The following is a 19,668-nucleotide window of genomic DNA, read 5'->3' as shown; positions in this document are numbered from 1 at the left end:
TCAATGGCTGTGATGGGAGACCCTGCCACCAGGACAACAGTCTCTACAGCACTTCACCAAGCTGGGCTTTATGGGAGAGTGGCCAGACGGAAGCCACTCCTGAGAAAAAGGCATACGACAGCACGTGAAAGACAGGTCATAAGGCTGAAGGATGATGTGGTCTGATGAGACACATTTATTATTTGGCCTGAATGCAAAGTGCTATGTGTAAAAGAAAACCATCCCTATTGTGAAGCATGGTGGTGGCAGCATCATGCTATGGGGGATGCTTTTCAGTGGCAGGGACTGGGAGACTTAAGGATATACAGGGAACAATGAATGGAGCCAAATACAGTCAAATCATTAAGAACCTGCTTCAGAGTGCAAACAACAGACTGGGGGTGAAGATTTACGTACCAACAGGACAACGACCTCAAGCATACAGCCAAAGCAACGCTGCAATGGCTTCAGAACAAGAATGTGAAAGTCCTTGAGTGGGCCAGCCAAAGCCCAGACTTGAATCCTATTGAAAATCTTTGGAAAGACTTGAAGATTTCTGTTCACCGCCTTTCCCCATCTAACTTAACAGAGTTTGAGAAAATCTGTAAGGAAGAATGGGAGAAAATCCCCAAATCCAGATGTGCAAAGCTTATACAGACATACCCAAGACGACTCAAAACTGATACAGACATACCCAATATGACTCAAAACTGATACAGACATACCCAATATGACTCAAAGCTTATACAGACATACCCAATATGACTCAAAACTGATACAGACATACCCAATATGACTCAAAGCTTATACAGACATACCCAATATGACTCAAAACTGATACAGACATACTCAAGACGACTCAAAGCTGAAATCGCCGCCAAATGTGCTTCTACAATGTATTGAAACATGGGTGTGAATACCTATGTAAATGAGATTTTCCTGTATTTCATTTTAAATACATTTGCTAAACTTTCTACAAACATGTTTTCACTGTTATCATGGGGTATTGTGTGTAGATGGGTGAGATGTTTTATTTATTTAATGCATTTTGAATGCAGGCTGTAACTCAACAAAATGTGGAATACGTCAAGGGGTATGAATACTTTCTGAAGGCTCTGGCAGAGGGACAAAAGGCAGAGTGAGAACTACATAAAGAGCTGCATTTTATTGAACAACCTAAAGATGCTTAAAATAAGCATATAACCACTATTGTTATTCAGTTAGAATTCAATTAGACTGAAATCCTGACATTAGATGGTTGCCCATAACCCAAATAATGTATATTGGTAAATCATCTATTCACGGCAACAATAATAAATGATGTGCAATAATCTCAAGTTAGGACTCCGCCCACCGTGTGAGGTCCAATCAGCAACTTCCATTGATAGATAGCTCCTCCCAGGTCGGTTTAATATGACATCACAGCACTTACGGTGGGTGATACATTGAAAAATATGAAATGCCTTCAACATCCCGAGATCGTGTGATTTAAAACCATACATGTTAAAAACCAGAAAGAGAGAAATAAAAGTTGGCACTTCAGTGTTAGTCTCAAACTATTTTTGTTTTGTTTCAATGCACATACAAATATTGACTAATTACAAATACTTAGCTGTTATTGGATTAAATGTTAGTAAATGTACATAGTCTTTTATGTGATTTCTTATTGCTAAGGAGTGTAATAATAGTGACTATTTAGTGTATACCAGGAAATGAAATGTTGTAATGACTGCTCCAGTTAACACATCAAAGAATACCCACTGGGCACCAGTCAAACATTTGATTCAACTCAGTCTTACCGTGTCCCTAATCACAGAAATGTGATAATACTCCCAATTTGCTCTCTGGCACACAACGTTATTCAATAAATACTTAATGTATAAAAGACCTAGCCGGCCTCTAAAATGCAATCGTTTTAGTCATTGAAAAATATAACAGAATGATAGAAAATGTATCTCAATATTCACATAACTTATACTTAAACTCAGTTGGACTTGGTTTAGAGTAAATGTACTAGATACCTCAATGTCTTCAATATCTATTTTCTGTCTTCATAGGAAACCTTGAATGAATGACCTTTGTTTGAGCTCTTGTCTTATTCAACAAGTGAGGGTGGAACAAAAAAATGAGTCACCAAGATTTACAGTTGATTCTACTAAATTCCCTTTAGGCCCCAAAAAACATTGGAGATAAACGTCTGTCTAAACTTCCGAGATTGACGAATATTTGTAAGCAGTAAAAAACAAAAAGGTGAAATGCTCAGAGTTGAAACTATATGGAGTCTACATAGTATGTTGAAAATAACATTTGTTGACCACTATGTACCCATAGAACATCCTGTAGTAGAAGGGTAACCAGAGAAAACCCATCGACTGACAGCATGGCCTTGACATGTCTCTGACTGACACACTATATCTATCTGCGTCTATGGAGCTCAGTGTTCTAGCTGCATACTGTAGCCGTAAGTGAAGAGTTTAGAGAACACTAGATACAAAACCTAAAATGTAGTATCACAGACAATACTACTGTGATAGTGCAGCTTTTTATTTATTTAACCTTTATTTAACTAGGCAAGTCAGTTAAGAACAAATTCTTATTTTCAATGATGGCCTAGTGGGTTAACTGCCTGTTCAGGGGCAGAACGACAGATTTGTACCTTGTCAGCTCGGGGATATGAACTTTCAACCTTCCGATTACTAGTCCAACGCTCTAACCACTAGGCTACCCTGCCGCTTATATCACTGTATAACCAAATTCAGGCGTTTAATAAATTAAATGATCAGTTACAAACTAAAATACACCTTTTAAACAAAATGCTAGGTTTTTTTTACACTGCTTCAGTATCATAATGTTAAAATAAGTGAGTGAAATGAATACCTGAAACGTGTGGCTAAATGAAACCAAAAGGTGAGATGTGATTGTGAGTAGTTTATGGCCCTGTTTCTGACTGTAACATTCACAAAGTCACTTATTGAATAGAGATCCTGGTATTGAATAGAGATCCTGGTATTGAATAGAGATCCTGGTATTGAATAGAGATCCTGGTATTGAATAGAGATCCTGGTATTGAATAGAGATCCTGGTATTGAATAGAGATCCTGGTATTGAATAGAGATCCTGGTATTGAATAGAGATCCTGGTATTGAATAGAGATCCTGGTATTGAATAGAGATCCTGGTATTGAATAGAGATCCTGGTTTTGAATAGAGATCCTGGTTTTGAATAGAGATCCTGGTATTGAATAGAGATCCTGGTATTGAATAGAGATCCTGGTATTGAATAGAGATCCTGGTTTTGAATAGAGATCCTGGTTTTGAATAGAGATCCTGGTATTGCCATTGAAACGCCTCCAACCTGAATGTGTTTTTCCACTTCAAGTGCTGGATGAGAATCTCCATGGCAAAGAATCCAGATATCTCACACACGCGCACACACACAGTACAACTGGGTACCTTCTGTCAGTTTCTGATTATGAATCATCATTCCATTCCTCCTTTCAGTCATCCTCCTCTTCTTCTTTCTTTCCTCCTGCTCCTCCGCTCTTCATGTTATCTGAGCTCTCTCTCTCCATCTGTTTGGTTAACTTCTCCTCTCATACTTCCCCAGCTTCTTGGGATCCTTGCTGGGCATGCACCAGTCATCTGCCTCATTGCTCGTCTGGTAATGCCTTATGGCTGACTGGTTGTAAACAGGAAGTCTTTCCACAGACTCTGAGGACAAGGCCTGTTAATGGAGCACAGAGTGGAGTGGTAGGTTATATAAGTACAAGGCCTGTTACTGGAGCACCGAGTAGAGTGGTAGGTTAGGTTATATAAGTACAAGGCCTGTTAATGGAGCACAGAGTGGAGTGGTAGGTTAGGTTGTACATGTACAAGGCCTGTTAATTAAGCACAGAGTGGAGTGGTAGGTTAGGTTATATAAGTACAAGGCCTGGTAATGGAGCACAGAGTGGAGTGGTAAGTTAGATGATGAGGATATGGCTCTATCACAAGCTGGTCACATGAGGAGTCTTCCATCATGACCCACATTCAGATGCATCAGATGGAAGTTATTTAAGTGGGTAATGGAATTACATGAGCATTGGGTACTAGGTAACCATGTTTAACATAACGGTATGTTTTGAATGAATAGGACAGAGTGAGCTTACATTATAACTCTGTGAGCCATACTGTTGCACGTGAACCAATATTGAAAATGAACCTACATACTTCAAAAACACCATCATTGTTTAGATGTAGAACAAGACAACAAGTTAAGGCTGTTGAACTAATAAATACCGTGCATAGAAGTGTTACCTTCAGGTAGATGACAGCTGACGTCCCATATCCCTCCATGGAGTAGAGCTGCAGGTCTCCCTGGAAGTACTTGGCATAGAGACGGGAGATGGGAAGACCGTAGCCAAAACCAGCCTACAGAGAACCAGAGCCAGGGACACAAAGAGTTAAACTCACTCTGAACAATCACAGTACAGTAGTAGACAAGAACTCAGTTACACTTTTAACCCAGGGCAATGAATGAACAGTCCAGTCCAGTTTGTAATTCTGATTATTTACAACCGTGTTCACTACTGTTGGCTCACAGATGACATTTTAGTCAGTATTGACTTGGTTGCGGTTTACATTTTAGAGATAAAATAGAGGTCCTAGAGATAAAATAAACAGCAGGCGCTTGATTCAATTGAAAAATAAATGTCTCTCTAACATGTGACCAAACTGCCAAAGTCATAGGCTTAAATCAAGTTATACAGTCTATTAAACTACACTGACAGTAGTTTAGGTTAATTGTATACATTATATAGTATACATTCGGAAAGTATTCAGACCCCTTCCCCTACACATTTTGTTACGTTACAGCCTTATTCTAAAATTGATTAAATAAATAAATGTACTCATCAATCTACACACAATAATAATGACAAAGCGAAAACAGGTTTTTTGAAATAAAAAACATAAATACCTTATTTACATAAGTATTCAGACCCTTTGCTATGAGACTCGAAATTGAGCTCCGGTGCATCCTGTTTCCATTGATCATCCTTGAGATGTTTCTACAACTTGATTGGAGTCCACCTGTGGTAAATTCAATTGATTGGACATGATTTGGAAAGGCAAACACCTGTCTGTCTATATAAGGTCCCATAGTTAAAAGTGCATGTCAGAGCAAAAAGGAAGCAATGAGATCGAAGGAATTGTCCGTAGAGCTCCGAGACAGGATTGTGTCGAGGCACAGATCTGGGGAAGAGTACCAAAACATTTCTGTAGGATTGAAGGTCCGCAAGAATACAGTGGCCTCTATCATTCTTAAATGGAAGAAGTTTGGAACCACCAAGACTCTTCCTAGAGCTAGCCGCCCGGCCAAACTGAGCAATCAGGAAGGTGACCAAGAACCTGATAGTCACACTGACAGAACTCCAGAGTTCCTCTGTGGAGATGGGAGAACCTTCCAGAAGGACAACCAGCTCTGCAGCACTCCAACAATCAGGCCTTTATGGTAGTTGCCATACGGAAGCCACTCCTCAGTAAAAGATACATGACAGCCCGCTTGGAGTTTTCCAAAAGCAACCTCAGACCATGAGAAACAAGATTTTCTGGTCTGATGAAACCAAGATTGAACTCTTTGGCCTGAATACCAAGTGTCACATCTGGAGGAAATTTGGCACCATCCCTACGGTGAAGCATGGTGGTGGCAGCATCATGCTTTGGAGATATTTCTCAGCAACAGGGACTGGGATACTAGTCAGGATCAAGAGAAAGATGAACGAAGCAAAGTAGAGAGAGATCCTTGATGAAAACCTGCTCCACAGCGCTCAGGACATCAGACTGGGGCGAAGACAATGTAGGATCTGTTTCGGGACAAGTCTCTGAATGTCCTTGAGTGGCCTGAAAATAGCTGTAAAGCGATACTCCCCATCCAACCTGGCAGAGCTTGAGAGGATCTGCAGAGAAGAATGGGAGAAAATCCCCAAATACAGGTGTGCCAAGCTCATAGCGTCATACCCAAGAAGACTTGAGGCTGTAATCACTGCCAAAGGTGGTTCAACAAAGTACTGAGTAAAGGGTCTGAAGTGGTAGGTTAGGTTATATGACTATGTGTATGTGTATTCCATGTGTAACTCTGTTGTTGTTTGTGTCGCACTGCTTTGCTTCATCTTGGCCAGGTCGCAGTTGTAAATGAGAACTTGTTCTCAACTAGCCTACCTGGTTAAATAAAGGTGAAATAAAAAATAAAATAAAAAATGCCTGTTGATGGACCACAGAGTGGAGTAGTAAGCTAGGTTATGAGGACTGGGCTCTATCACAAGCTGGTCACATGATGAGTCTTCCCACATTCAGATGCATCAGATGGATGTTATTTAAGTGGGTATTACGTGTAGATTGATGACGGAAAAAAATATTTAATACATTTTAGAATAAGCCTGTAACGTAACAAAACGTGGAAAAAGTCAAGCTCTGAATACTTTCCGAATGCACTATTCAACTATATAGTTTAAATGGCACCAGGACAGGGTGTTACCAGTGGTGCATTGCGGCTGTTGTCAATATCGACGGGGCTGGGGGCGGTGGAGTACATGTAACTGAACAAACGCTCTATCTTCCTCAGGGGAACTCCGCCTCCTCGATCTGATATCTAGAAACAACAACAACAACAACAATGTTACAGATCTGATCCACTCTCGGTTCCAGCCGATCTTCCTGTTGTCTCGCCAAATATCATATTAGGACCTAGGAGGAAATCTATAGTAATACTGTACGTATTCATAGACAAATATACACATTCAACTGTACACACTAGGCGTCTATGTCCCATGGTATTATTTCCAACCTGCATGTGTGGAAGGATGTTGGATGTGCATGCACTACCTTTTGTATGCTGGGAATGTAATGTGTCATGTCTCATTGTGATGGTGGACGGTTAATACTCTCTGAGCCTTTGTTTACCTTGATTGTTAGGTCCTCACTGCCCAGTGAGACTCGGACTTTGACCGGCGGGAGATGCAGGGCCATTTCATGAGTCTCCACTGTTGCTCTCATGGCGTTCTGGAAACAAAACAACCATTGCTTGAGAAAATGACAAAGTAATATGAATCAAATTGAGGTCATATAAATAAAAGTGACATAATAAGGACATGTTTGGTGTACCTTGAAGAGCTCAAACAGCATGTGGTAGAGATGGGAAGGAACATAGACAATACGAAGAGGCTGGTCAGGACCTTTGGCTGAGGAACACTGAGCATTACTCCAAATGACTCCAAACCAAACATGACTTAGACTTATTGAAAATGTATAACATACACAACTGAGAATAGAAGTTACTAGAAACCAAAAGCAACTTTCACATCTTATTGCAAATGCATAACATGCACAACTAAACTCAATAACCACTATCAAATTCAGAATTGACTCCTCTGCCAACCTAATCTCGTTACCTGCCACTTCTGATAGCCAGGGCCCAGTTTATTAAAAGTTATCGTCTATATCGGATAGGATTCAATGCATATAAATATAATGGGAGTCCCCATTCAAGTCAACAATTTGTTCCTTCTATTCATTCTATTTTTATGCATTGAATCCTATTCGATAGGGGAAATCCAGACAGATGACTTGGAAAAACTGGGCCCTGGGGACAAGGCTACTACCAACCAAGCCCATGAACAGACCTTGTTTTCCTTTTTTATGGATCATTTAACATGGTGACTATTAAAATAGCTGAATTTGGGTGAACTGAGGTTTATTATTAAGAGTTGGACTTGGCCGCTTCCTTGAGAGAAATCTGCCCGGCGACAAGACTGAGCATGTAGCAAGGGTCTTGTTGCTGTTCTGTTCCACTGCTGCTGACTGGAGACAGATAAACTGGTGGGGATTGATTTGGTGCACATTGACCAAAGGCAAGCTATGATAAATCATTAATTCTAATGTGACTGTTCAACACCCCAATGTAATGTATTAGATGTAGGTGATGCTATTTTATGGCTGGGATGTATGTTTGGGCACCAAATGACATTTGGATTTGATCTAGTTTAGACAAAGGTGATTATTTGTCATGGTTAGACTTTTGAAGTGGTGCTATTGGCTATTATCCTGTTCATGCGACACATATAACCTACACAGGGGCGATACACAGGTATATATTCAATACTTATTGACTTCTATGTAACTGACATGTATGAATGAATGGTTCTCTGTAGACATGGCTGCCTGTGGTTCAAAGTATGTGTGCCTCAGATACAGAAAACACAATCTCTGAACACCACTAAATATCTCTGAACAACACTTACACAGTCTAGCCTGTGCAAACAAACACACACACTTAGCAAATTGCGCCCCAAATTGAGTAGACAAAGAGGAATTGAATGCGAGATCAAGAATACCCAACCCACTCGCAGATAAATAAACTTAACTGAAACCTAGCCAAACCTCAAATGACTCACAATGCAAATATGACCTTGCAGATTGTTTCTGTAAACCTAATCTTACATTTAATTGTTGGTCATTTAGCAGACTCTCTTATCCAGAGCAATTTACAGGAGCAATTAGAGTTAAGTGCCTTGCTCAAGAGCACATCAACAGATTTTTCACCTAGTTGGCTTGGGGATTCGGACCAGCGACCTTTAGGTTACTGGCCCGACGCTCTTAACTGCTAGGCTACCAACCCCCACTGGCTTCCCAAATGTTACTATTTTGGATATAGGAGAACTAGAAACAGCTTCAAGATTCTCTGGCCATTCTCCTTTCGATTGGCACAATACAACATGTGACTGCATAATGTTGTATCAAACAGACCTGACTCCAAATAGTATTTGAAAGATTTCAAATACTTTGTGCATTTGATTGAGCCCATCAGCAGTGCCAGCTGGGCTGGTTTATACTTCTGGGACTATTCTATTATATTATATTCTATATATGGATCGATTGAGCCAGGCAAGCTCAACCAAGCACAGCTACTACAGCTCAATCAAGAGCAGCTAAAGTATTTGAAGGGAAACAAATACAACCTGAACCAAGGTCTGTAACCCTGTATAGAATGTGATTTACCGTTGACTTGTGTGAGGTCAATCTCTGGCGAGGTCAGGTAGTACTGTTCACAGAGCATCTTGGAGCTATCAAAGGCATCTGGGAACAGACAAAACTAGGACTGTAGTACACTGACATTCAATCTAGTTACCATAACAACTAAATGTAATAACCGTTACAAAAGTAGAATAATAAACTAGACAAAATGACATGTAGCAACAGGGACAGGTGGAGAACCGTCTGTCTCTGTATCCATTTAAAAATGATTACGTTTACACACATCTTCTACTGTGTTTAAAATTACAGGATAATTTATATTCTGTGCAGATCTCAAGGTGAAAAGGTTGCCTGGCTACCAATCCACATCGCTCTGGCCCAACGCCACGCCCACTAACGTTTTCCTCTCCAAGAGGAGTCTGGATTTGCCTCCCTCCTCTGCAACTTCTTCTTCAAACCGTTCTGATTGGTCATAGAAACTGATGGGTTGGGCCAGAGCCGGCCTACACGAATCGTGAATTATGTTATTTTGATGTCAGCTCAAACGACTTCTAGGATGACATGTTCAGACATGTTCACAACCACCTACTGTAGCAGTGAGAAAGATGATGAGATTACTCCTGTAAATCAAGCTTGTTATCTCGGGACTAAGTATAGTGTGTGTTTGTGTGGCATGTTGTAGCTGATGAGGGACAGCACCTTTTACCACCTCCGTCACGGCGCAGTCAGGGTCGATGGTGCCAATGTGCTTGGGATGGGCGGGGTTGGCGCTTCCATCAAAGATGAGAGCTGAAGAGGTACATGAAATTCATGTGGTAATAACCACACCTGGATGCCGATTCAAAAACACGTCACAATGGTACTTTTGAGTATGGTATACAGTGCATTCGGAAAGTATTCAGATCCCTTCACATTTTCCACATTTTGTTAGGTTACAGACTTATTCTAAAATTGCTTAAAAAATATATATATAAAAAATAAATCAAAATAAATACCCCATAATGACAAAGCGAAAACAAATGCATTGCATAAAAGTCATGGTTCCTCCGGGTACCAGAGGGCGGCAGAGACTTTGTTTGATACCCAGGTGTTTCTTTTTATTTCATTATTGCTTCCCCTTTAAGAGAGGTGTTTTATGTTCCCTTTTGTTAGCTCATGGATTTAGTTTCTTGTATGTCTCCCCCGTGTAGATTGAGTACTAGTGTTTATTGTTTTGGTTTTTGAGTTTCCTGTATTGTTCTGTTAATTTTTTCCAAGTAAAGTCTTGACGTTTTCTCAGGTCGCCGTTTCCTGGTCTGGTTCATTCTCTGTTCTTGGGTTCAACATTACCACGTTACAATAAGTATTGAGACCCTTTGGTATGAGACTCGAAATTGAGCTCAGGTGCATCCTGTTTCCATTGATCATCCTTGAGATGTTTCTACAACATGATTGGAGTCCACCTGTGCTAAATTCAATTGATGTGACATGATTTGGAAAGACAGACACAGTTGAGGTCGAAGGAATTGTCCGTATGGCTCCGAAACAGGATTGTGCCGAGGCACAGATCTGGGGAAGGGTACCAAAAATTGTCTACAGAATTAAGGTCCCCAAGAACACAGTGGCCTCTATCATTCTTAAATGGAAGAAGTTTGAAACCACCAAGACTCTTCCTAGAGCTGGCCGCCTGGCCAAACTGAGCAATCAGGGGAGAAGGGCCTTGTTCAGGGAGGTGACCAAGAACCCGATGGTCACTCTGACAGAGCTCCAGACTTCTTTTGTGGAGATGGGAGAACCTTCCAGAAGGACAACCATCTCTGCAACACACTACCAATCAGGTCTTTAAGGTAGAGTGGCCAGATGGAATCCACTCCTCGCTGAAAGGCACGACAGCCCGCTTGGAGTTTGCCAAAAGGCACCGAAAGGACTCTCAGACCGTGAGAAACAAGATTCTCTGGTCTGATGAAACTAATATTGAACTCTTCGGCCTGAATGCCAAGCGTCACATCTGGAGGAAACCTGGCACCATCCCTACGGTGAGGCATGGTGGTGGCAGCATCATGCTGTGGGGATGTTTTTCAGCAGCAGGGACTGGGAGACTAGTCAAGATCGAGGAAAAGAATAACAGAGCAACATAGAGAAAGATACTTGATGAAAACCTGCTCCAGAGCACTCAGGACCCAAGACAACAACCCTAAGCACACAGCCAAGTCAATGCAGGATTGGCTTCGGGACAAGTCTCTTAATGTCTTTGAGTGGCCCAGCCAGAGTCCGGACTTGAACCCGATTGAACATCTCTGGAGAGACCTGAAAATAGCTGTGCAGTTATGGTCCCCATCCAACCTGAAAGAGGATCTGCAGAGAAGAATGGGAGAAACTCCCCAAATACAGACGTGCCAGGAAGACTCGAGGCTGTAATCGCTGAGTAAAGGGTCTGAATAATTCATATGATATTTCATTATTACATGTTTTTTTAGTTTTTTTTCTAAAAACCTGTTTTTGCTTTGGCATTATGTGGTATTGTGTGTAGATTTACGAGGGGAAAAAAACATTTAAACCATTTTTGAATAAGGCTGTAACGTAAAAAGTCAAGGAGTCTGAATACTTTACGAATGCACTGTATATTAATATATTATTATAGTAGTATGGTATACACTGAGTGTACAAACCATTACACCTGCTCTTTCCATGACTAAGACTGATCAGATGAAAGCTATGATCCCTTATTGATGTCACTTGATAAATCCACTTCAATCAGTATAGATGAAGGGGAGGAGACAGGTTAAAGGAGGACTCTTAAGCCTTGAGACAATTGAGACATGGATTGCATATGTGTGCCATTCAGAGGATGAATGGGCAAGACAAAAGATTTAAGTGCCTTTGAATGGGGTATGCCTGAGTGTGTCAAGAACATCAACACTGCTGGGTTTTTCACACTCAACAGTTTCCCGTGTGTATCAAGATAATCCACCACCCAAAGGCCACCCAGCCAACTTGACATATTGGAGTCAGCATCCCTGTGGAAGGCTTTCAACACCTTGTAGAGTCCATACCTCAGCTAATTGAGGCTGTTCTGAGGGCAAAAGGGGGGGTGCAACTCAATATTAGGGAGATGTTCCAAATGCTTGGTACCCTCAGTGTATATTTAGTATTGTATACTGACAGTGCTGGTTCATGATCATGCGTGTGGAGATGCGGCTCATGTAGAAGCGATCCAAGAAGTACTGGACGCTCTGATTGGTCACAGGGTCGGAGCCAAAGGCATCCTTGTACTCCACCACTCCCTGTGCCATGGTGGTAACCACGTTGTTGTGGCGGTTCCTGATGTTCACCAGCGTCTCAGTGAACCTGAGGGGAGACAGGACAGGAAAGGGGGTTTTAATGCTGGGTCTTAGGTTCACAACTCGGCACATTCCAACACGCTACCATGAAAGGAACCTAAGATACGTAGCTGGGTGGATAGATGTCAAACTTCATTCATTCATCATCCAGCCATCCGTTCATCCAGTCATTCACTAACACCTGCAAGGTTGCTACCAACTCAAAACCATCTTTTGCAAAAGCCTGTAAATCATTCTATTCTGTATGCAGTAGAGCCAGAGTTATGGTTGAAGTGTTTATCCATCAGATCACGTTCCATTCCAGATTAAGATTACAGATAATAATCAATCTATTATTCAGTTAAAGGAAGTAGCTATTAATGGGCTGAGCTTAGAGAAAGACTATCTTTCCTTTCCTGAATGAACTATGATTCAGTTATCTAATGAGACGTGCTGAACAGTAGCAAGACAAGGCTACTACCTATCTGCTGGATGTCACTGTGTGTAATTGACTTACTTCTTCAGGATATTTTTATCATCGGGCTCTTTCTCCAGGAAGCCCACTATCTCCATCAGACTTGTTGCATACCTGTAGGAATACAACACAGAAGACTGGTTAGATTACACAGGGAAACACTAATACATCAGGCTTTATAGGGTATTCATACAGCATATTCTTAAAGCAGCCTCCAGTATCTATGTTGCAATAGTCTATTTGCTGGGGGGCTAGGGTCAGTCTGTTATATCTGGGGTAATTATTCTTTCTTACCTGGTGACCTGTGTGAATTTATGTATGCTCCCTCTATCTCCCTCTTCCTTCCCTCCGGAGGACCTGAGCCCTAGGACCATGCCTCAGGACTACCTGGCCTGATGACTCCTGGCTGTCCCTAGTCCACCTGGTCATGCTGCTGCTCCATTTTCAACTGTTCTGCCTGCGGCTATGGAACCCTGACCTGTTCACCGGACGTGCTACCTTGTCCCAGACCTGCTGTTTTCAACTCTCTCTCTCTACCGCACCTGCTGTCACGACCTCTGAATGTTTGGCTATGAAAAGCCAACTGACATTTATTCCTGAGGTGCTGACCTGTTGCACCCTCTACAACCAGTGATTATTATTTGACGCTACTGGTCATCTATGAACGTTTGTACATCTTGAAGAACAATCTGGCCTTAATGGCCATGTACTCTTATAATCTCCACCCGGCACAGTCAGAAGAGGACTGGCCACCCCTCAGTTCCTCTCTAGGTTTATTCCTAAGTTCCTGCCTTTCTATTGAGTTTTTCCTAGCCACCGTGCTTCTACATCTGCATTGTTTGCTGTTTGGGGTTTAAGGATGGGTTTCTGTATAAGCACTTTGTGACATCTGATGTAAAAAGAGCTTTATAAATACATTTGATTTGATAGAGCATTCATTAAGCATTTATAAGAAATGTGCTTGGAAGTGTAGCAAGACATTTTCTTATGAATGAATGATTTCTGAAGTATCTACAAGCATAATAAAAGGTTATATTAATGCTTCATTAAACTTTTAAAGTTTCTTTCAAAGTGGGGCCGAAATAAAAGGTCTTCATTGAATTCTGCCCTGAGAATGTGGCCAATAGAAGCCAAAAACCAGGGCACTTCTTTCCTTCAGCTAATCCCTTTGGACTGTTCGGTTCCTCAGTGACTCCTGGATTTCCTCGTTGACTCCTGGCGTTCCACTGTTGGAAATCTCAGAATTCTATTTGGGAACGGCCTCTGACTCTCTTGTAGTGACCATGGAAACCACAGGGTGTGTTTATACATGCTATAATAACTAGGGCTACTTGTGACTGGAGATAGGGTGCCATTTGGGACATGCAGACTAGGCCTATTCCCTATAGTGCACTACTTTTGACAAGAGCCATATGGGCCTTGGTAAAAAGTAGTGCACTAAATAGGGAATAGGGTGCCATTTGGGCCATCATGTTCCCTCCGATGTAAAAACATTCCTCACAATTTTCATCCTCTCAAAACCTGAATATTCTCTCTGTACAGCAAACCCTAAATACTTCTGACCTAGTGGAAGAAGGCCTCCTAAGTTAAACCAGTAAGCATTTTAGTAGCCTACTTATCAGCCTACTAGTTTGGTCAGAGAAGTCACTATTAAGGCCTAGTTAAGAGGCTGTGAAGCTGTAAGTTAAATTGTACTGACTTCAGTGACTTGCAGATAGTCAAGAAGGTAGGTGAGAGATCAGAGTGGCTGACTGTTTTCAAACCCTCTGTCCACCAATTGACCTTGAACCCTCCCACTCTACTAACACAGCTGTTGCATTGGCTACATACTTTAACAGATACATTAGGCTAACTATCTTGAATTACAAAGTTTACCTGTAACATTTGTTGATGCCAGTCACCACTACCCAAGCTAAATAAATGCCAAATCAATATTGTTGATGGAAAAAGCCACAGCCTGAATATGAAAATAGCCTCAATAGAGTAGCGATGACGTAGACAGCTACATTTAGACCCAGTTTATAAATATCTGCCGTACCATGACATTGCCAATAACGTCGGCACATACAGTATGGTTCTGTACTGGTCATCTATCACAGCGGTAGTGTCCCAAATGTTACCCTATTCCCAATATAGTGCACTACTTTTGACAAGGGCCTCTAAGGCAATGGTCAAAAGTAGTGCACTATGTAGGGAATAGGGTGCAATTTGGGACTAACATTTAGAGGTCGACCGATTATGATTTTTCAACGCTGATACCGATACCGATTATTGGAGGACCAAAAAAAGCCAATACTCATTAAATCGGCCAATTGTTTTTATTTATTTGTAATAATGACAAATACCGAATTAACATTTATTTGAACTTAATATAATACATCAATAAAATCAACTTAGCCTCAAATAAATAATGAAACATGTTCAATTTGGTTTAAATAATACAAAAACAAAGTGTTGGAGAGGAAAGTAAAAGTGCAATATGTGCGATGTAAGAAAGCTAACGTTGTAAGAAAGTTCCTTGCTCAGAACATGAGAACATATGAAAGCTGGTGGTTCCTTTTATTAACATGAGTCTTCAATATTCCCAGGTAAGAAGTTTTAGGTTGTACTTAATATAGGAATTATAGGACTATTTCTCTCTATACCATTTGTATTCCATTAACCTTTGACTATTGGATGTTCTTATAGGCACTTTAGTATTGCCAGTGTAACAGTATAGCTTCCGTCCCTCTCCTCGCTCCTACCTGGGCTCGAACCAGGAACACATCGGCAACAGCCACCCTTGAAGCAGCGCTACCCATGCAGAGCAAGGGGAACAACCACTCCAAGTCTCAGAGTGAGTGATGTTTGAAACGCTATTAGCGCGCACCCCGCTAACTAGCTAGCCATTTCACATCGGTTACACCAGCCTAATCTCGAGAGTTGATAGGCTTGAAGTCATAAACAGCGCAATGCTTGAAGCACAATGAAGAGCTGCTGGTAAAACACACAAAAGTGCTGTTTGAATGAATGCTTACGAGCTTGCTGCTGCCTACCACCGCTCAGTCAGACTGCTCTATCAAATCATAGAATTAGTTATAACATAATAACACACAGAAATAGGAGCCTTAGGTCATTAATATGGTCGAATCCGGAAACTATCATCTCGAAAACAAGACGTTTATTCTTTCAGTGAAATACGGAACCGTTCTGTATTTTATCTAACGGGTGGCATCCATTAGTCTAAATATTCCTGTTACATTGCACAACCTTCAATGTTAAGTCATAATTACGTAAAATTCTGGCAAATTAGCCGGCCCAAACTGTTGCATATACCCTGACTCTGCGTGCAATGAACACAAGAGAAGTGACACAATTTCACAAGGTTAATATTGCCTGCTAACCTGGATTCCTTTTAGCTAAATATGCAGGTTTAAAAATATATACTTCTGTGTATTGATTTTAAGAAAGGAATTGATGTTTATGGTTAGGTACACATTGGAGCAACGATACGCACTGCATCGATTATATGCAACGCAGGACACGCTAGATAAACTAGTAACATCATCAACCATGTGTAGTTAACTAGTGATTATGATTGATTGATTGTTTTTTATAAGATAAGTTTAATGCTAGCTAGCAACTTACCTTGGCTTACTGCATTCGCATAACAGGCAGGCTCCTCGTTGAGTGCAATGTAATCAGGTGGTTAGAGCGTTGGACTAGTTAACTGTAAGATTGCAAGATTGAATTCCCGAGCTGACAAGGTAAAAATCTGTCGTTCTGCCCCTGAACAAGGCGGTTAACCCACCGTTCCTAGGCCGTCATTGAAAATAACTGACCTGCCTAGTTAAATAAAGATTAAATAAAAGGTGTACAAAATAAATAATAATAAATAAATCAAAATCGGCCAAATCGGTGTCCAAAAAAACGATTTCCGATTGTTATGAAAACTTGAATTCGGCCCTAATTAATCGGCCATTCTGATTAATCGGTCGACCTCTACTAACATTGTTATTGCCCTATTTCAGAGGTTCAACTGACATGCCATTACATAGTAGTTATCTGATGGTTTTACCCATCTAGAAAATAAACAAATGAATTTCTCGAAAATGGTGAAGTAACATATCATAGATATCACTAGCACCATTTATTTTAGGAAAGTATGTTGTTTCAATAAGAGAACACAATTGCAAGTAACCATTTTTCCAAATGACAAATCCCTCTGACTGTCACTCACTCACTAATACAGACGATGCACATTGTCCATCATCCCAGAAAACCTAGACCCACTCCAATTTGCATACCGCCCCAACTTATCCACAGATGACGCAATCTCTTTTGCACTCCACAAAACCCTTTCCCACCTGGACAAAAGGAACACCTACGTGAGAATGCTGTTCATTGACTACAGCTCAGCGTTCAACACCATAGTGCCCTCAAAGCTCATCACTAAGCTCGGGACCCTGGGACAAAATACCTCCCTGTGCAACTGGATCCTGGACTTCCCGACAGGCTGCCCCCCAGGTGGTAAGGGTAGGCAACAAGACATCTGCCACGCTGATCCTCAACACGGGGGCCCCTCAGGTGTGGTTGCTTAGTCCCCTTCTGTACTCCCTGTTCACCCATGACTGCGTGGCCAAGCACGACTCCAACACCATCATTAAGTTTGCTGACGACACAATGGTGGTAGGCCTTATCACTGACAACGATGCGACAGCCTATTGGGAGGAGGTCAGAAACCTGGCAGTGTAAGGCCAGGACAACAACCTCTCCCTCAATGTGATCAAGACAAAGGAGATGTTCGTGGACTATAGGAAAAGGAGGGCAGAACATGCCATTTTTCATGGCGGCTATATTTCTGATGACCCTGTCTCACACGGCCCCCTGTTCCACTGTGATGATACATGAAAATGTTCCAGGCCACATTGTCTCTCTGTACACAGTTGCAGCCTAACTGACAGACAGAGATCTGAGACACAGACAGCTGGCACCCTGCCTTGTAGGCTGCAGGCTATGCACTCATACCTCTCACTGGGCCAGAGTAGTTCAGTAAGATAGTCTACATGCTGGTGTGCCCGGCAGGATAATAACATCCTACAGAGTCTGTTGGAATAGGCAATATCACCTACAGTATATGGTTGTTCAAGATAAGGCATTTATCATATATATTTCAGACTAGCACAGAGAGTAGTGCTTGAATTGGGAAGGAGCTCACCGGAACCTCAAATGTTCTACAGCTTGAGTTCCTGCACCATTTAAAGAATATTAGCTCAAAAGTATTGTGGAGTTCCTTCACCTAAATAAAAACTGTACAGTCACCCAAAATGGGTACCGGCACCTATTTAAGTCCAATTCAAGCACTGGCAGAGAGCAATGATCAAGTTCAATAATCAATATCAACAAAGGTGAGGTGAAAGGAGTCTAGCTAGCTGATGAATACTTCAACAGAGTGAACCATTTCCTCTGGCACAACAAACAACAGTGAACATCAACACCTTACCATCTTAATCTCTAGCCTGCAGCTCAACTCCAAGGTAACCTAGACTGGTCCCAGATCTACAGATAATGGACATGAGGGACACAAAGTATATTGAAAGCAGGTGCTTCCACACAGGTGTGGTTCCTGAATTAATAAAGCAATTTACATCCCATCATGCTTAGGGTCATGTATAAAAATGCTGGGCAGGCCATAGGGCACTGTATAGTTTGATGAGCATGAAAATGATGTAAACCATATGCCATGGCTGTCTCAGTCAGATCTCAACCCAACTGAACACTTATGGGAGATTCTGGAGTGGCGCCTGAGACAGCTTTCTCCACCACCACCAACAAAACACCAAATTATGAGATTTATCTTGGAAAAATGGTGTCCTATCCCTCCAATAGAGTTCCAGACACTTGTAGAATATAATAGCTAATGTACTAGCTCTGTAGTAACTGTAGTGAGGGGTGTTATAACGTCACTGTACCTGCTCTGTAGTAACTGTAGTGAGGGGTGGTATAACATTACTGTACCTGCTCTGTAGTAACTGTAGTGAGGGGTGGTATAACATCACTGTACCTGCTCTGTAGTAACTGTAGTGAGGGGTGGTATAACATCACTGTACCTGCTCTGTAGTAACTGTAGTGAGGGGTGGTATAACATTACTGTACCTGCTCTGTAGTAACTGTAGTGAGGGGTGGTATAACATTACTGTGTACCAGCTCTGTAGTAACTGTAGTGAGGGGTGTTATAACATTACTGTACCTGCTCTGTAGTAACTGTAGTGAGGGGTGTTATAACGTCACTGTACCTGCTCTGTAGTAACTGTAGTGAGGGGTGGTATAACGTTACTGTACCAGCTCTGTAGTAACTGTAGTGAGGGGTGGTATAACATTACTGTACCAGCTCTGTAGTAACTGTAGTGAGGGGTGTTATAACATTACTGTACCTGCTCTGTAGTAACTGTAGTGAGGGGTGTTATAACGTCACTGTACCTGCTCTGTAGTAACTGTAGTGAGGGGTGGTATAACGTTACTGTACCAGCTCTGTAGTAACTGTAGTGAGGGGTGGTATAACATTACTGTACCAGCTCTGTAGTAACTGTAGTGAAGGGGTGCTGAGAAGCTTGTCAGGGAGGAAGTCAATCTCCTTCATGATGTTGGCCAGCCGGACAGGAAGCTCCTGACGAAGGAACACAAAGGACGTCTTCTCACAGGCATTGGCCGAGCCTGTAGTCACATGACAACACATCTGCGTTGTACTAATTGGGGGTATACCGTAGCAAAATGTTATGCAATGGAAAACAAGCGTTGGTTTCTCATTGGACCAGTTCAGGTAGTCCCTCCCCGTTTCAGTCCCAGAGATATCACAAGACAGGAGGTCATCCAGTACATATACTGTTGTGTAAATGTTTAAGACAATGTCAAGATCTTGAAATTATTT

General features: G+C 41.6%; 1 protein-coding gene across 1 annotated transcript; it reads right to left on the bottom strand.

Annotated features, from left to right (window-relative positions):
* Window positions 1-1,125: 1,125 nt before the first annotated feature.
* On the bottom strand, window positions 1,126-19,449 carry LOC139391863 (pyruvate dehydrogenase (acetyl-transferring) kinase isozyme 2, mitochondrial-like). The gene is made up of 10 exons (XM_071139467.1): window positions 19,313-19,449; window positions 12,804-12,875; window positions 12,130-12,314; window positions 9,687-9,776; window positions 9,012-9,089; window positions 7,119-7,195; window positions 6,918-7,016; window positions 6,493-6,606; window positions 4,275-4,388; window positions 1,126-3,702 (listed from the first exon to the last, which is right to left on the bottom strand). The coding sequence occupies exons 1-10, from the start codon at window positions 19,378-19,380 to the stop codon at window positions 3,559-3,561; spliced, it is 1,041 nt and encodes a 346-aa protein (XP_070995568.1). The 5' UTR covers window positions 19,381-19,449; the 3' UTR covers window positions 1,126-3,558.
* Window positions 19,450-19,668: the final 219 nt, after the last annotated feature.

Source organism: Oncorhynchus clarkii, chromosome 32 (genome assembly GCF_045791955.1).
Source record: "Oncorhynchus clarkii lewisi isolate Uvic-CL-2024 chromosome 32, UVic_Ocla_1.0, whole genome shotgun sequence".
NCBI classification, from domain to species: domain Eukaryota; kingdom Metazoa; phylum Chordata; class Actinopteri; order Salmoniformes; family Salmonidae; genus Oncorhynchus; species Oncorhynchus clarkii.
The sequence above is the reverse complement of the archived record's forward strand: the minus strand, read 5'-3'. Positions and strand labels throughout refer to the sequence as shown.